This window comes from Sardina pilchardus, chromosome 12 (assembly GCF_963854185.1).
Source record: "Sardina pilchardus chromosome 12, fSarPil1.1, whole genome shotgun sequence".
Lineage (NCBI taxonomy): Eukaryota > Metazoa > Chordata > Actinopteri > Clupeiformes > Clupeidae > Sardina > Sardina pilchardus.
Genome location: NC_085005.1, coordinates 5,058,198 through 5,078,197, shown reverse-complemented (window position 1 = coordinate 5,078,197; position 20,000 = coordinate 5,058,198). Strand labels below are relative to the sequence as shown.

Here is a 20,000-nt window from a genome sequence, read left to right as displayed (position 1 = left end):
TTTCTCATCTCCAACTGGACTGCTTTACTTCCTTCCTGAATAGGTAGTTTTGACAGCTGAGAAAAACAAATGGTCCGTAAGCATACCGGTATATATCACCAAACTCAAACAACTTTGGAAGGCCACAAATCAAAAGTTCTCAGTAGTGACAGAAAAGTTAGCTGTGTGTGTGTGTGTGTGTGTGTGTGTGTGTATGTGAGTGTTTGAGTGAGTGCCTGCCTGCCTGCTTGCTTGCTTGCGTGTGTGTGTGTGTGTGTGTGTGTGTGTGTGTGTGTGCGTGCCTGTGTGTGTGAGAGAGAGATGGCCACACCTCCTTCAGCAGGTCCGGAGGTGAGGCTCGTTTAACTTTACAGACCGTAAAGTCCCTGGAACAGAGGCTCACAGTCACACTGGGAGCTGCTGCTGCTGCAGTGACCTTGTGCTGATCCACATGCCCCTCACTGGGTGCTCCACTCCCAGAGCCTCAAGCACCTGCACCCTCTGCACTGACTCATCAGGCATCGCTCAGATGTGTGTGTGTGTGTGTGTGTGTGTGTGTGTGTGTCTGTGTGTGCGTGCTACGTTCAGGGCTGTTCTGGAATGTTCGGGTCCTGTGTACAGCATGCTTACTAGAGTGTGTCTTGCTGTTTTTTTCCTCATCCTGCGCACACACTTCCACACGCTCCGGACTCTCTCTCCTGTCTCTCCTTCTTCTCTATAGAATCTCTCTGGCTGTCTCGTATCAGTACATTATAAGGGTCTCTCTTTAGGGACATGTCACACACGCACGCACGCAAACACACATGCACATGCGCGCGCACACACACGCACGCACACACACACACACATGTATGGCTGGTTCCTGTGTTATCTTGCTCCTGCACTCTCTGGCCTCTCGTCTCCATGAGGAGCATAAAGCAGATAAAGTGGCCCTCCTGCCTCCCATCAGTTGAACTTGACTTCACCTGCCCCAATTCAATTACACACACCACAGGCACACACACACACACACACATACACACACACTCACACACACACTCACACACACACACACACACACACACACACCACAGGCAGAGAGAGAGAGAGAGAGAGAGAGGAGGGGAGTCGATAGACGATAGAACACACTGCACACCAAAATGGAAGAAAAAGACCAAATTGTTTGAAGATTTAAAGAAAAACAAACCTTGCATGTAGTCTGTTCAGTCTGTTCTACTCGATTAAGGAAAGAAGGCAGCGCCAGGTTGGGGAGAGATGGAGGGAAGAGAGAGGAGGGAGGGAGGGAGAGAGAGAAGGGGGAGGGAGGGAGAGAGAGAAGGGGGGAGGGAGACATATGGAGGCAGACAGAACATGAATGCCGTTTAGTCTCCCATGTTGGTGCTGCATGTTGCCGTGTCTGTTCCTCAGCAGGCCAGCATACACCCTGTTGTGTGTGTGTGTATATGTGTGTTTGTGTGTGCGCGTGTGGGTTGGTGCGTGCTGACAGCTGTATCAGAGAACTTCGCATGGGTCTACTTTCTTTAGTTACTGTATCTCTTGTTGATGTGAAGGCTGTGAAGTATTCAGTGCTGAGAATCTTACTTTCTACAAAATAATCACTTCATCGAAGAAAAAAAACCCAACACTTTTTATTTGAACTAAATAAATGATGTTCTCCTGCAGTCGTTAACTTTTTACACTTTTAACTTTTTGTTGTTGTTTTATTTATTTATGACCCATTTGAACTCGGTAGGCATTTACATCTGTGTGATCTTTTGGTTTGCAATTTAAATATCCCTCACGACTGGTTGATGTAAAACCGTCTCAAAACCCTCGAGGCTAACCTACAAATGTAAGATATTTTGGCAGTCAAAACAGGTACTGCTCGCAGTATCATGGCAACGGCAGCAAAACACTTCCACTTGTCACTGTACTGTATATCACCACGGCGATATCCGTGGCAGAGAGCATAAATGGTTGCACGGGTGTTGAGGACTGCAGAATCCGAACGTGTAGCCGTGGAAACAGAAGAGGTCTAATGTGGACCTAATGGAGTGAAATCATGCATGGAGAACTTGGGAGAAGGAAAGAGATAGCAGGCATGTGTGTGTGTGTGTGTATGAGAGAGAGAGAGAGAAGAGAGAGAGAGATGGAGACTGAAGAAGATAGAAAAGAAAGAGGGAGATGGAGACAGAAAATAGTCAGAGAGAGATGGAGATAGAAAAGAGTAAAGGAGAGAGAGAGACAGAAGAGGGAGAGAGAGATGGAGACAGAAAAGAGAGGAGGAGGAAGAGAGAGGGAGGGAGACGGGGCCAGCCCTGATGGCATCACAGAAAAGAGTGAGGGAGAGAGAGAGAGAGAAGAGAGAGAGAGATGGAGACTGAAGAAGATAGAAAAGAAAGAGGGAGATGGAGACAGAAAATAGTCAGAGAGAGATGGAGATAGAAAAGAGTAAAGGAGAGAGAGAGACAGAAGAGGGAGAGAGAGATATAGACAGAAAAGAGAGGAGGAAGAGAGAGGGGGAGAGACAGGGCCAGCCCTGATGGCATCCCAGATAAGTAAGGGCCCATTCCACCTTAATCCTTAATGCCTCATTCCATTAGAGAGGGCTGCTAATTAAAAACAGAATAATGCTAATGGACAATCAGCCTCTTGTCTCTTTTTCACTGTCACACAGTAGACATCCCCATACACACACACACACACACACGTACATTACATCACCCTCTTGTCTCTTTTGCACTGTCACACCGTAGGCACCCCCATCCCCACACAATCTCTCTCATATACACACACAGGCACACACACACACATACATTACGTCACCGTCTTGTCTCGTTTTCACTGTCACACACTAAACCACCCCGCCCTCCACACACACACACACACACACACACACACACACACACATCAAATCTCCCTTCTGTCCAGTTCGGTGGCTGGCAGCATCCTGTCGGTGCTATGCCAAGTGTGTAATGGTACACTGGCTCTCACAACAGAAGCTCTTAATGCTCCTCCGTCCTGCCGAGGCCTCTTTAACCTCCCCTGGCCACCCTGCCCTCCATTTACAGCCTGGGCTTTTTCCCCCCGAGTCATCTTTAACCTACAGGTGACTCAGCACTTTACGCCCGGCTGGGGCGCTGCTGGGAGGACGTGCTTTTAATTAACACGGGCCCGCCCTCGAGCGACCCCCCCAATTAGGCGGGTCGTTAAAGTGCCCAGGACAGGCAGCCCTCCCCAAGTTTCTACTCATTAGGAGGACTCACTCCCTCGCTCCCCTCCTCCGCTCTGCTGTCTTTCATCACTCGCTACTTCTGTACCTCTGCTTCTCTTTTCTCTTCTCTCTTTCTCCTCCTTTCATCTTGTATCTCTTTTTTCCCCTCCTGCCCTTCTATCTCCTTGCCTTCTCTCTTTCTCTCTTTCACTTTCTTCTCTCTCTCTCTCTCTCTCCTCCATCTCCTTACCTTCTCTCTCTCATTCTCCTTTTCTCCCTCGCTCCATCTCCCTGCCTTCTCTCTCTCCCTCTCTCTCTCCCTCCCTCCATATGAATTATTGCCTACTGCAGTGCAGCAGGTCAGTGAGCAAGGGATGACCCTGGGGGGCAGTGATGAAAGAGGGAGAGATGATGGAGGGAGGGATAGAGAGAGAGAGAGAGAGAGAGCATGGAGGAGGAGAGATGGCATGAAGGTGGGGTCAGAGAGAATGGACACCTGCCCCTGGACATCATTGGCTTTAATAAAGGGGCTGGTACACACACACACACACACACACACACACACACACACACACACACACACGCACACACAGACCCCTGGACATGGTTGGCTTTAATAGGGGGCTGGTTGTCCTCTCAGGGCTGCCCTCCAGGGAGTGGGATATTTGACGGCCATAACCTTGGTTCACACTGGGCACTAGACAAGCACACATCAGCACTCAAACACACACACACACACACACACACACACACACACACACAGACACACACAGACACACAGACACACACACACACACACACACACACACACACACACACACACACAGCCATTCCTCTGAGTGTGTGTAAGTCCTTAAATGAGCAACTGCAGGAACCCTCTCAAATGGCCAGCAACAGTGCAGAGGAGAGATTAAATGGCTGTTGGGGCACACACACACACACACACACACACACACACACACACACACACACACACACACACACACACACACACACACGCAGTGACTTTCTATGTGGTCTAAAGTCATGGAGTGTGTGGGTTTTCCCTGGTACCCAGATAGAGAAGTGTGCCTTTGGGCTTTGATCTCTCCTCAGGGCCCCAAGTGTAGGAACCCTGTGCTCTGGGTTACTGCTGTCCCCTCCCATCATGTGATGGGGCCCCTGATGATCATGAGAGGGAGGATCTCTGTGCTTGTGTGTGTGTGTGTGTGTGTGTGTGTGTGTGTGTGTGTGTGTGTGTGTGTGTGTGTGTGTGTGTGTGTGTGTGCGCGTGAAGAGGACTGGTGTGATGTGTGATTACATGTGTGTGTGTGTGTTTGTGTGTGTGTTTGAGAGAGACAGACAGATTTTGTGGGTGTCAGTGTGTGTGTGTGTGTTGTCAGGATGTGTGTGGTGGTGGTGGTGGCTTTGTCAGGAAGCTGGCATTCAGCTGCCGATCTCACCGAGGGGATTTGACGGATCGGCTACGGATGAGTGGAGATCTGTGCCATTTCCTGTCGCTAACGGAGAGAGAGAGAGAGATGGAGTGATAGAGACACACGGAGAGAGAGATGGAGTGATGGAGACACACGGAGAGAGAGATGGAGTGATGGAGACACACAGAGAGAGAGATGGAGTGAAGGAGACATACTGGAAGAGGAAGAGATAGAATGGTCATTTTAGCCACTCAACTGGAGTTCAGTCTGGCTAGTGTGTGTGTGTGTGTGTGTGTGTGTGTGTGTGTGTGTGTGTGTGTGTGTCAGAGAGTGAAAGAGAGACGTGAGTGTGAAGCACTTGTCCTATGTTGAGGTCTGTTGATTAGAATTGGGGAAATGACGTCACACACACGCCACATGCCTGTACACACACACACACTCGACTTTGTTTTGTCAGTCATTTGAGGAGCCTGACTTAATTGATCTAATCAGCTGTGTAATGAAACCCAAATTCTGCACAGCAGTGTGTGTGTGTGTGTGTGTGTGTGTGTGTGTTAGAGAGGGGCTGGATTAATGCTCCAGCACGCGCCTGTCTGTGGAGGGGTTCTGTCCTTCTCATGCATTCACTCACACACTTGACTTGCCCTCTCTTCTGTCCTCTCTTACTTATTCTGTTTCACTCCTTCCTCGTATGTTGGCGTGGTGTGTCTGTGTGTGTGTGTGTGTGTGTGTGTGTCTCCTCCCCATGTCCCTCTCTCCCAGAGCTGATCTGTGAATACATATTTGTGTGTGTGTGTGTGTGTGTGCTCAAGCAATCGGGACTAGCAGAAGCATTGACATTCCTTCAGGCGGTGAGCTCCAGTGTGGTGAATGATGACATGGGGGGGCAACATGCGTGGCTCTACAGTATAAAGACACGCATGTGTGTACACACACACACACACACACACACACACACACACACACACACACACACACACACACACACACACACCACACACATACTCCCATGTTCTAAATATATGCTCATCTATGGCCCGTAAAGCTAGTGGGTTCCGATGACAGATAGTGCCTCTGCCTCGCTGGCTGAAGTCTCGGGCCTCGTCTCCTCTGAGCCTCCAGCGTCTCCACCACTCTGTGTCACTTTCCATCATGCACACAGCTATGTTAGAGCACAAAGCTAGAAAGACAATGGACCGTGCATTTTAGCGCTTTTGTGTGCTTTTTAATCGTTTGTCCTCGGGATGAAATGCACAAGACAGAAATGAGCTGCACTAAATGCATGTCTGTGAATAAATCCGCTCTTTTGGCGGCACGTTGGGAGAGTTGAGGTTTTTTTTTAGTGCATTTCTGCTCATCTTTTTCTCCAGGCTAAGTGCATATTGAACTTGAATTCTGCCCTGTTTTGATTGAAAGAGAGTCTTCTGAGCGCTCGATGATGGTCGTCATTATTTAGTCCTGCGCTGAGTGTTTACGTAGCCTCCCATTGGTCCTTATCATCAGGGCTGACTGGGGCTCCTCACAGCTGACAGGAGGTACACCAAGGTAATAGCATCTGTGTTGGGGCTGCTGTCGGGTTTACTTACACACACACACACACACACACACACACACACACACACACACACACACACACACACACACACAGACAGACACACAAGACTTTCTCTTTCCTTCGGACATTCCCACTCTCTTTCTCTCCTTCACTATTTCTATCTATCTATCTATCTATCTCTCTCTCTCTGTCTCCCTCGCTCTCTTTAGTTATTTTTTTTTGCCATTACCGGTACCATTCACAATAGGGGTGGGAATTGGCAAAAGAATGACAATTCGATACTATTGTGATATTTGGGCCACAATCCGATATTATTGCGATTCTAAACATATTGCGATACAACACATATTGCGATTCGATTCTGCAATATATTGCTATTCATGTCTCTCATATTGTTCGAAGGCATTACAAAAAATAAGGAAAATAACACCGTTCAACTCACTTTGTCATGGCATGGTGCATATCAAGGTCCTTACTATTTGCTTTTTGATCTATATATCTATCTATCTAGCAAATTTAATGTGATCAGAGTAAACCCTGAGTAAACTCGCCTCAACTAAAAGTAAAATAGATAATTAAATTATGTAATTAAGTATTGCGATACTTTGAGCTACTCGTATCGATATAATTGCATGCACAAAATATCGCGATACTGAACAGAATCGATTTTTTCCCCCACCACTAATTCACAAAGACAGTGTATACAATGAAAGATTGTGAATATTGTCAATAAAGACAATATATACCGGTACGTTTTTGAAAACAGCAGAAGATAAAATAACAGAATTATGAAACGCTATGTGTGATTCTAAAATCCCTCACTCCCTCTCTATCTCTCTCAAAGACACACACACACACACACACACACACACACACACACACACACACACACACACACACACACAGCAGCAGCAGCAGCAGCAGCATGTGTGTTGTGTGCTGTCACAACTTCATTCAGTCTTTGCCTTAATGGTTGTCTGAAGAACCTGTTGGAGAAATCCCTCCTCCATCCGCTCCGTCTCTGTTGCTTGTGAATGGGCACTCGTGAGTGTTATGAGCAGGTGTGTGTGTGTGTGTGTGTGTGTGTGTGTGTGTGTGTGCGTGTGTGCGTGTGTGCGTGTGTGCGTGTGTGCGTGTGTGCGTGTGTGCGTGCGTGCGTGCGTGCGTGCTGGTTGTGATTTGGTGTTTGTGTGTGTTATGGTGTCAGCTGAGAGAACTGACAGGTTATTAGACTACAATCCAGGGCGCACAATGGATCATCACACTCTGTGTTGGAATTAGGTTGTACAGCACTGCGGTTGTTTACATATTTGTGTGTGTGTGTGTGTGTACACGTGTATGTGTGTGTGTTTATTGAAACATGGAGAGCAGTGTGTGTGTGTGTTTGCTGAAACATGGAGAGCTGTGTGTGTGTGTGTGTGTGTGTTTATTGAGACATGGAGAGCAGCAAGCTGTGTAGTAGATTATGAGTTGACAGCTAATTAGTCCTGATTTAGCCCTTGTGTAATCACAGTTCCCTTAGAGGCCTGTGTGTTCCCACGCTTCGCCCTGTAGGACACACACGCACACACACACTGTGTCCATCCTCCAGCCAGGGAGAGGCTTGGCATTGTAAATGTCATGGAGCAAAACAATAGTCTGACAGTGGCTGTAAACATGTGTGGAAGTTCTGTTGCTTTCTAATCTAATGCTTTAGCTCTTCCTAACATAGTGGTCTATCTGTCTGTCTGTCTATCTGATGCTTTCCTTTTGTATAGCCTTGGAGTTGGTCTATTTTATGTAATGCCAGTGTGATCTAGAGCAGGCCCTGGGTAACATCATTTGCATATGAATGAATACATTTACATTCGTTATTGAAATATCATCAACAGTGATGGAAAAGGCATTCACACTTATAAACCCACTCTTTTTCTGTGTATGTTGTCTCTGCAGTAGTATTGTGCTAAACTCTCTCTCTCTCTCTCTGTGTGTGTGTGTGTGTGTGTGTGTGTGTGTGTGTGTGTGTGTGTGTGTGTGTGTGTGTGTGTGTGTGTGTGTGTGTGTGTGTGTGTGTGTGTGTGTGTGTGTGTGTGTGTGTGTGTGTGTGTGTGTGTGTGTGTGTGTGTGTGTGTGTGTGTGTGTGTGTGTGTGTGTGGTCTCTGCAGTGGTATCGGGCGTAACTGGCCGTGGGCGTCTGGTGGGAGCAGCATCCTGGCGGAGTACGGCACGCTGCACCTGGAGTTCATGCACCTCAGCAAACTGTCTGGGAACCCCATCTTCGCCGAGAAGGTGAGCAGAGGGCCCCTCTCACTGTACACACACACACACACACACACACACACACACCCCTGACAGCACACTTGGCCTGGTCTACACAAAGACAACACACACACACACACACACAAGCACACACACAACCCTGACAGCACACTTGGCCTGGTCTACACAAAGACAACACACACATACACACACACCACCTCTGTCTGACTCCTATAAATGAATGAAAATGGAGGGTTTGGAGCAGTCAGAAGCAGGGCTCTTAGGAGGCACCTGGGCTGTCATTTTCACTTCATTGTGAAGAGCTGTTCTCGTAGCTCTGACACTCCCACCCTAAAGAACAGTGGGAGAGAAACACCAGTAGAAACCAAGCGAAATGAAATGAAATGAAATGTCAGCAGCTACCCTTGAGCACAGTCAGGCAGTCCCAGCACACTCAGCTCGGACAGCATGGGCCTACAGTAGATGTGCAGGGACAACGGGTAAATGATGTTGTCGATCGGGCTGCAGTTCTTTCTGGATGATAGTGTACAGTACCTTGTCGATATATGGATGTATGTAGTGTTTTGCTCTCTTCTGTTGGCAGTAGAGCGCTGTGTGGTGAGAGTTTTCTGTTTTCTGTAGAATTGTATATTTATGTACGTACTTACTTATACTCTATGTATACTTGTATACTTATTTTTAATGCCATTTCTTGTAGCACTCTTTGTGAATGTAAAGTGTGTTACGAATAAAATGTATTATCATTATTATGAGGTTTTTTAGAGGTGAGATTTGACAGCTGTATTGAGTATTGAGGATGGGATTTAACTGCTGTACTTAGTATTGAGGGTGAGATTTGACAGCTGTACTCTTTGCCGTATTTAGTATTGAGGGTGAGATTTGACAGCTGTACTCTTTGCCGTATTTAGTATTGAGGGTGAGATTTGACAGCTGTACTCTTTGCCGTACTTAGTATTGAGGGTGAGATTTGACAGCTGTACTCTTTGCCGTACTTAGTATTGAGGGTGAGATTTGACAGCTGTACTCTGTGGTGCTGTACTTAGTATTGAGGGTGAGATTTGACAGCTGTACTCTGTGGTGCTGTACTTAGTATTGAGGGTGAGATTTGACAGCTGTACTCTGTGGTGCTGTACTTAGTATTGAGGGTGAGATTTGATAGCTGTCTTCTGCGCTATACTGAGTATTGAGGTTGTGAGTAGCTCTGACCGTCTGACCGTTGCTGCTCTCTGCAGGTCATGAACATCCGGAAAGTTCTCAACCGGCTGGATAAGCCCTCAGGACTCTACCCCAACTACCTGAACCCCAACAGTGGCCAGTGGGGTCAACGTAAGTAGCATGCTAACACACACACACACACACACACACACAGTGCTTAAAGTTCTCAGGCACTGTGCCGGTTTTCAAGCATTAGCCAGGTCATTTTAAGAATTGACAATATATAGTTTTGTGTAACAACATAGTTTTAGGCACAGGAATTTTCTTTGTTTTAAGCACTGCGCGCACACACACACACTCACACACACACAGATATTCGCCCCATACCCACTGACGGATATCCGCCCCATACCCTCTGATGGATGTTTGCCCCATAGCCTCTGTGTCAGTAATGTGTTTGTGTGTGTGTGTCACTGACCTTATCCCCTCCTTCAGTCTGAACATAACACTGTTTTCACTCCATCTCTCTTTTTCCCCATCTGTGTTCTTTCTACCGTTCCTCACTCCCTCCATATCTCTCCATCCGTCATATTTCACTCCGTCATCATTCACTCTACTATCACTTCTTTCATCTCTCACCTCTCTCTCACCTCTCTCTCTCTCTCTCTCTCTCTCTCTCTCTCTCTCTCTCCATCTCTCTGAACCATCGTCTCTGGTTCAGGTCTCTTGTCATCTCTAACAGATATCTCTCTCTATAGTCTCTCACTCCATCATCCCTCGCTCCCTCGCTCGTGCGCCCTCCTCCTCTCTCTCTCTCTCTCTTGGCATATCACTCTCTCGGCGCTCTCTCATCCGTCGCTGTAATCTTTCACTCCATCATCTCGGCGGTGTCTGGCTCTGCTTCCCCCGTTCCGCTCTCTGTCTCTGGCTATGGGATGCTTCCCTCTCGCCAGCGCTGCAGGAACCAGAGGGGGTCATATGCCTGTGTCCCTCCCCGCTTTTATTGAAAGTCACAACAAGTGTGTGTGCGTGCGTGCGCGTGCGCGCGCGCGTGTGTGTGTGTGTGTGTGTGTGTCAAGTCACCAAACACAAAAGTAGGTGTCCTGCTTCCGCCTAACCTTGTTTCATGCTGGGTAAGATGTTCATGAGTGGGTCAGTCAACACCAAACTTTCATTCTTGTAGGCCTTGTAAAGTGGATCTCAGACTGGAGTTTTGTGTCCTTTCAGTCTAGTCATGTGTGTGTGTGTGTGTGTGTGTGTGTGTGATGGAGAGAAAAGAGAAGGAGAGAGAGAGAGGGAGACAGAGGAGAGCAGAGGAGAGGAGAGCAGTGAAGACAGGAGAAAGGGACCTTTATCTCATGCAGCTACATCAGAGTGCACATCACCCATTGAATATTCACATCCTGAACGCCATTTCACATCACATGGATGGAAAGCAGTGGCATCCAAGCTGACCCACTTCTCAAAGCGGTGGCAGGGGCGATCCACGCAGTGTGATCTTCTGACGCGTTCGAGAGAGCGAGACATCAGCCTGGACGCGAGCGAGCCCCACCAAGAGACCGCATCAAGCAGTGGCGCTAGTTGCCCGAGCGATCTGCAAGCGCATAAAAGCGGTTGCATCAGGCCGCCTTGGCACGAGGAGTGCAGTGGTAGCATCGGCGGCGGCGGCTCTATTTTTGAATCCGGGGGATCTAATCAAGGATGATGGGACACGACAGGCTCGCCTCGGGGGGCCCAGGATGATGGCACAGGCCGGACGCCTCATGGAAATAGACATCTGTCACACACACACACACACACACATGAACGCACACACTCCTTCACTCATATATATATATATAGGGTGAGACGCATGTCATGCCTTGCTTCCGTTTCTCTCCGTGACTTCAGAGAGCAACGCTGCCAACCATCGGCCTCTTATAGATACGGTCAGGCTTCACTTCTCTCTATCTCCCGCTCACTGTCTTTTATGTCTCTCTCTCTCTCTCTCTCTCTCTCTCTCTCTCTCCTTCATCCTCTCTATCTCTCCCTCTCTTTATCTCTTTCCCTGTCTTTTCCTCTTCTCCTCTTCCTCTCTGTTTCTGTTTCTCTCTGTGTGTGTGTGTGTGTGTGGCCCTGGTGTTGTTGCTCATTAAAGGGGCTGTGGTATAAATAGTCTACTTGTCCTTCAGATATGCTTCCTGTCCCATCCATATCCCGTCTCGATATGCCCATCACATTTAGACTGGAATCAGGAGGACAAGGCAGAGAGACCCCCCCCCCCCCCCCCCCGCACACACACACACACACACACACACACACACACACACACAGTTGAGATGCACTCAGTCAGCCACACAAACTATCTCTCTTTGTGCGTGTGTGTCTGTGTGTTTCCTTTCAACTGACTACCCTTCTCTCTGCCAACATCGTTACGCCTGACGGCCTCTTTACCACTAGTTCTCCACTGAGAACTGTCTTGTCTCGCGCTGCCTCTAGACTCTCCCTATCTCTCTCTCTCACACACACACACACACACACACACACACACACACACTGTCCAGCCCAGCCACCCCCTAACAGGGCACCATGGGGATGTGTGTTAGACGGCAGGTGGGGATGTGTTACCTGTCCTTCCACTGATAAGCCCGTTAGCCTCTCATCCCTCAGCAGCAGGGCAGTTAGCCTCTCATCCTTTAGCAGCAGGGCAGTTAGCCTCTCATCCTTTAGCAGCAGGGCAGTTAGCCTCTCATCCCTCAGCAGCAGGGCAGTTAGCATCTCATCCTTTAGCAGCAGGGCAGTTAGCCTCTCATCCTTTAGCAGCAGGGCAGTTAGCATCTCATCCTTTAGCAGCAGGGCAGTTAGCCTCTCATCCTTTAGCAGCAGGGCAGTTAGCCTCTCATCCTTTAGCAGCAGGGCAGTTAGCATCTCATCCTTTAGCAGCAGGGCAGTTAGCCTCTCATCCTTTAGCAGCAGGGCAGTTAGCCTCTCATCCCTCAGCAGCAGAGCAGTTAGCCTCTCAACAACAGCAGCAGGGCAGTTAGATTCTCAACAACAGCAGCAGGGCAGTTAGCCTCTCATCCTTTAGCAGCAGGGCACTTAGCCTCTCTACAACAGCAGCAGGGCACTTAGCCTCTCTGCAACAGCAGCAGGGCACTTAGCCTCTCTGCAACAGCAGCAGGGCAGTTAGTCTCTCATCCTTTAGCAGCAGGGCAGTTAGCCTCTCATCCCTCAGCAGCAGGGCAGTTAGTCTCTCAACAACAGCAGCAGGGCACTTAGCCTCTCTGCAACAGCAGCAGGGCAGTTAGTCTCTCATCCTTTAGCAGCAGGGCAGTTAGCCTCTCATCCCTCAGCAGCAGGGCAGTTAGTCTCTCAACAACAGCAGCAGGGCAGTAAGTCTCTCATCCTTTAGTAGCAGGGCAGTTAGCCTGTCAACAACAGCTGCAGGGAAATTAGCCTCTCAACCTTTAGCAGCAGGGTAGTTAGCAGGGATACCTTTACACCAAACCTTAAAGGCAAAGGTGAAAGGCACCAAACTTCACTGCTATGGCCTTAAAGGTCTGTGACTGCCTTTATACAGTAATTTCCCACATATAAGCCGCATTGTGTATAAGCCGCAGGACAGTGTTTTATGCAAGTTAAAAGAAACAAAACCATATTAACACCATATTAACTGCCCCCCTGTATTAACCTCATAGCTGAAGAAATTTTGCAAAATCAATGTATAAGTCGCGGCTAATAGTCGGGAAATTACAGGTACCAAACCCCTCTGCTATGATCTTAAAGGTAAAGTCCATGATTCTATGTATTTCATGTCATATCCTGACAATAGGTTGGGGACTACCTGAGCCCAGCAGCCAAGCAAATTGCACATAACCCCCTGAAAAAAATACTATTGAATATATTTCCTTAACTAGCAAGCCAGCTGGTACGAGCCGCTATTGTGTACTTCTGCCTCACTGCTAAGAAATAAGATCACAATCTAAACGCTTCAGTAGGACCTCCTACCCTTAGGTGGCGCTGTGCTGTGTGACAGGAGGAACTGATATGCTCCCCAGCGGGTCTTTCTCTTCAGGTTCTGGGTAGGCAGCTGTTGCGGCGGTGGCGTCTGCGTCGGGCACGGCGGCTAGCGCTGCGCTAGTAATTGCGGCTGACGGCTAATCTCTATCAGTCCAAACGAGCGCCGGCCGCTAATGAGGAATAAATATGGATGAGGGAGCGCCGGCGTCAGTGGGACAAACACAACAGAGAGCTCACACTCATCCCTCACACTGAGCTCATTGGACACCAGGGGGGGGGGGGGGGGAGACATGGAGGGAGAGAGAGAGAGAGAGATAGAAAGAAAGAATGTGGGGTAGTGAATATAAACAAGGGAAGTAGGACAAATAGAATGAAAGTGAAAAGAAGAGTAAAGAAACTCCTCATTTGTGTTTGTGTGTGTGTGTGTGTGTGTGTGTGCGTGTGTGTTTGTGTGCATATGTCTTGTCACCGATTGGTTTGCGTGGATGTGCATTCAGGGAGCTGACATTTAACATCCCCAACACAGACAGGCAGAGAGAGATTATAGCATCTGTCACTCAGTGTCACACACACACACACACACACACACACACACACACACACACACTGTCCCAGTTCAGGGTTACTATGGCAACATGACTGACATTTTATTGTGTGTGTGTGTGTGTGTGTGTGTTCCAGATCATGTGTCGGTGGGTGGACTGGGTGACAGCTTCTATGAGTATCTGCTAAAAGCCTGGATCATGTCTGACAAATCGGACGAGGACGGGAAGAAACTCTACTACGATGCTCTCCAGGTAATACACACACGCACACACACACACACACACACACACACACACACACACACACATACTTTACCTGCCAGCATCCTGACCCTCCCCTGCATCAGATCTCAAGCCTACTCACGCTGAAATGCAAACTCCTGCAGGATACAGTTTTCAAGCACCAGCACTTTCCTGCTCAAAGGTTGATGCTGAGAGACACATACATACACATGAAAAGATTCACACTCTCACACACACACACACACACACACCGCAGGCATCACACACCAGCCCACTGCCCCTTTTTCACTACTTCTCCCACCAGCTATGCGTGTGTGTGTGTGTGTGTGTGTGTGTGTGTGTGTGTGATGTTTATCAGTGTTCCACATAGTTGCACTCCCCTCTCAGTCTGCGGCATGGCAGCTTTGAACAGCGGTCCCCCATGGCCTATAGCATAGCCCAACCCCCCCACCCCCCCCCCCCCCAGCCCTCAGCCTTGGCCTTTCCAGAACATTCTAGCGCAGCCAGACACAAAGTAAACATCAGGCGCGCCTTCAGAACATGGCCCAAGATCTGTGAGGAGTTAACATACACACTGGCAGCACCGGCATGCCCCGAGGAACCGTGTGTGTGTGTGTGTGTGTGTGTGTGTGTGTGTGTGTGTGTGTGTGTGTGTGTGTGTGTGTGTGTGTGTGTGTGTGTGTGTGTGTGTGTGTGTGTGTGTGTGTGTGTGTGTGTGTGTGTGTGTGTGTGTGTGTGTGTGTGTGTGTGTGTGTGTGTGTGTGTGTGTGTGTGTGTGTGTGTGTGTGTGTGTGTGTGTGTGTGTCGGCTAACAGGAGTGTGGAGAGACTGAGGGACGAGGGGGGCTTATCAAGAACCAGCACTGTGACTGAAACTCGAGCGCGACTAGGTTTTAGACAGGATAAACACACACGTACGCACGCGCGCACATACACACACACACTATTTTATTGAAGTCACATGAGACACAAGTGTACACACACACCCTCATGCACACTTCTGCACTCGTGTGTGTGTCGGTGCTCAGTATTCAGCTGTGAAGCCACTTAGTTCTCCCCTGATAACATGGCCGCTAGTCCTCTACTCTCATCTACAGTAATAACCCAGTGAAAGGTGTGTGTTATCGGCCAGGAGGAAATGACACTAGCATTCTTCATCACACAGTGTGTGTGTGTGTGTGTGTGTGTATGTGTGTGTGTGTGTCAATGTGTTTCCTCTAACCAAAGACCCATAATAGTCTCTGATTACTCAGTTTCCTAACTGTCAGAAAAAAAAGAAAAAAAACGCGAATTGAGTCATTCAATTTTTTGTTCATTAGATTTAATAAGGGTTTTGCTAATTCATCACATGTGTTAAATTCCAGGGATTGTAATAGGCTGTGTTGTGCAATTAAGAAACCGCAGTCACAATCTGCGCTCTGTGCTTATTGCCATAATAATAGTAATGATAATCATCCGCGTAAAATATTACACTGTTTCTTTTTTTATTGTGATTTCTTTCTTCTTTTACTTAAGCTGCGCTAATTAGCCTGGCGTTTCTAGCGCTCTCCTCTCGGAGCTTCACAGTGGCGTGTGGGTTGGCCGGAGCAGAGCTCCACAGTTGGCTAAATGGAGATCAGACTTAATTAGGGAGCTCTGAACTGGCTGTGATGGAGGAGGGAGGGCCTCGAGCTGCTCAACTTGCCCTCCTGACTAACTCCGTCCCGTCCTATCACTGATGCACTCACCTCATCTTTCTTACTCTCTCTCTCTATCTTTTCCTCTCCTCCTCCTTTTTTCTATTTGTCTGTTCTCATTCCGTACTCCTTCCCTCACTCCTCTTCTCGTTCTTTCTCCATCTGTCCATTCTCATCCCTTCTCACTCCTTCACTTCTCCTCTCCTTCTCCTCTCTCCTCCTTTCTCCATATCCCTCTATATATATTCCTGAATCTGTGTGTGTGTGTTTCCACGTGTGTATGTACATCTGTCTGCTCCTCTCACCATATCTGTCTATCTCTCTCTCTCTCCTTCTTGTCCTCTCCTGGTCCCTCCATCTGCAGGCCATAGAGAAGAACCTGATCCGCAAGTCTGGCGGGGGTCTGACCTACATAGCGGAGTGGAAGGGGGGTCTGCTGGAGCACAAGATGGGTCACCTGACCTGCTTCGCCGGCGGCATGATCGCTCTGGGCGCCGACGGAGCTCCTGACCAGCAGACGGGTCACCACATGGAGCTGGCCGCCGAGATCACCCGCACCTGCCACGAGTCCTACGCACGCACCAGTCAGTACACACACACACACACACACACACACACACACACACACACACACACACACACACACACACACACACACACCACATGGAGCTGGCCGCCGAGATCACCCGCACCTGCCACGAGTCCTACGCACGCACCAGTCAGTACACACACACACACACACACACACACACACACACACACACACACACCACATGGAGCTGGCCGCCGAGATCACCCGCACCTGCCACGAGTCCTACGCACGCACCAGTCAGTACACACACACACACACACACACACACACACACACACACACACCACATGGAGCTGGCCGCCGAGATCACCCGCACCTGCCACGAGTCCTACGCACGCACCAGTCAGTACACACACACACACACACACACACACACACACACACCACATGGAGCTGGCCGCCGAGATCACCCGCACCTGCCACGAGTCCTACGCACGCACCAGTCAGTACACACACACACACACACACACACACACACACACACACACACCACATGGAGCTGGCCGCCGAGATCACCCGCACCTGCCACGAGTCCTACGCACGCACCAGTCAGTACACACACACACACACACACACACACACACACACACACCACATGGAGCTGGCCGCCGAGATCACCCGCACCTGCCACGAGTCCTACGCACGCACCAGTCAGTACACACACACACACACACACACACACACACACACCACATGGAGCTGGCCGCCGAGATCACCCGCACCTGCCACGAGTCCTACGCACGCACCAGTCAGTACACACACACACACACACACACACACACACACACCACATGGAGCTGGCCGCCGAGATCACCCGCACCTGCCACGAGTCCTACGCACGCACCAGTCAGTACACACACACACACACACACACACACACACACACACACACACACACACACACACACACACACACACCACATGGAGCTGGCCGCCGAGATCACCCGCACCTGCCACGAGTCCTACGCACGCACCAGTCAGTACACACACACACACACACACACACACACACACACACACACACACACACCACATGGAGCTGGCCGCCGAGATCACCCGCACCTGCCACGAGTCCTACGCACGCACCAGTCAGTACACACACACACACACACACACACACACACACACACACACACACACACACACACACACACACACACCACATGGAGCTGGCCGCCGAGTTCACCCGCACCTGCCACGAGTCCTACGCACGCACCAGTCAGTACACACACACACACACACACACACACACACACACACCACATGGAGCTGGCCGCCGAGATCACCCGCACCTGCCACGAGTCCTACGCACGCACCAGTCAGTACACACACACACACACACACACACACACACACACACACACACACACACACACACACACACACACACACACACACACACACACACACACACACACACACACACACACCACATGGAGCTGGCCGCCGAGATCACCCGCACCTGCCACGAGTCCTACGCACGCACCAGTCAGTACACACACACACACACACACACACACCACATGGAGCTGGCCGCCGAGATCACCCGCACCTGCCACGAGTCCTACGCACGCACCAGTCAGTACACACACACACACACACACACCACATGGAGCTGGCCGCCGAGATCACCCGCACCTGCCACGAGTCCTACGCACGCACCAGTCAGTACACACACACACACACACACACACACACACATATACACACACCACATGGAGCTGCCCGCCGAGATCACCCGCACCTGCCACGAGTCCTACGCACGCACCAGTCAGTACACACACACACACACACACACACACACACACACACCACATGGAGCTGGCCGCCGAGATCACCCGCACCTGCCACGAGTCCTACGCACGCACCAGTCAGTACACACACACACACACACACACACACACCACATGGAGCTGGCCGCCGAGATCACCCGCACCTGCCACGAGTCCTACGCACGCACCAGTCAGTACACACACACACACACACACACACACACACTAGGGCTTTGACTCCGAACTTCGTTATTCGAATATAATTCGAATTTTTGAAAAATATATGATATTCGAACGAATTTTAGGCAGCTCTTAATATTCGAACCTGTTATGGGCATTATTTTTTTGTACAGTGTTTGCATGCAAACGTTGTTTTCAATTCAGACTCAGCAGCTTTCTCACATCTGGTAAAGTCGTGAATCACGAGCTCATTAGCAAGGCTATTAGGCTACTAGTCATCTGGGCTCCTGTGATTTTAGTGAGTGAGCTTATAGCCTACTGTTGACATCTCTTGAGTTAGGCTACGGAATGGAAACAACTTGAACGTTATTAAATTCCGATCTTGCCATTGACAAAGACATAGACTATTCATATGACGACTTCACCTCTTTAATTCAGCTGTCTGGTTGAAGCTCTAAAATATTGTAAACAAAGTAGCATAGGTGGCTAGCTTCTCATAATACTCTACTGGTTTGACTATTCAGTTTCCCCGCGTGTGTGTAAGTTTCAAGGCAAACTAATAGTAGGTAACTTCCTCATTGGGACAGGCCTTGGAGTTGGAAGACATTGGTATTGAGATGGTCAGTCAACTTGAATGCAAGAGTTTTAATCTGTGCAGCATGCTAATCATGCTAACCGGATAATTTAGCTTGTTGTCTTCTATGCGTCATTGATTTCACGATTGTGAATGTTTAGGATGCATGTCGAGGGACGGGTGTCCATAGAGCGCGCATGTGGGAGGACGAGAGAAAGCGGGCCATGGAGAGTGAGTTTAGGCAAGTTGTACGCATAGTGCCTCCACCCGGGCAACGTATGTGCATCGGTGCAATCAAGCTTCCAGGGATCTCGTTTTCATGGAGACAGACGCAGTGTGCACGGAGGTGAGGGGCTGTGTACGTGTGTGTGTGTGTGTGTGTGTGTGTGTGTGTGAGAGAGAGAGAGACACACAGATGCATGAGTGACAGAGAGACTGAGGGAGGTTAAGGAAATTCAGCTTAACGAATGCTGCGTGTTTTTCAGTAGCGTAATAATATGGTCAAAATATTATTAACAAATATTCGAATACATTCGAAGTTTGATATTAATAAACAAACGAACTTCGAATATGATTTTTGGCCAAAAGTCAAAGCCCTAACACACACCACATGGAGCTGGCCGCCGAGATCAGCCGCACCTGCCACGAGTCCTACGCACGCACCAGTCAGTACACACACACACACACACACACACACACACACACACACACACACACACACACACACACACATATACACACACCACATGGAGCTGGCCGCCGAGATCAGCCGCACCTGCCACGAGTCCTACGCACGCACCAGTCAGTGTTACATACACACACACACACACACACACACACACACACACACACACACACACACAC

General features: G+C 49.3%; 1 protein-coding gene across 1 annotated transcript in view; it reads left to right on the top strand.

The window, feature by feature from the left end:
- The window catches only part of LOC134097585 (mannosyl-oligosaccharide 1,2-alpha-mannosidase IA-like), a 134,963-nt gene that overhangs the window by 106,734 nt on the left and 8,229 nt on the right, over nucleotides 1-20,000 (top strand). The window contains exons 6-9 of the mRNA XM_062550490.1: nucleotides 8,287-8,410; nucleotides 9,634-9,727; nucleotides 14,237-14,352; nucleotides 16,383-16,602. Coding sequence (XP_062406474.1) covers nucleotides 8,287-8,410; nucleotides 9,634-9,727; nucleotides 14,237-14,352; nucleotides 16,383-16,602 — 554 coding nt within the window. The remainder of the gene's footprint in view (nucleotides 1-8,286; nucleotides 8,411-9,633; nucleotides 9,728-14,236; nucleotides 14,353-16,382; nucleotides 16,603-20,000) is intronic.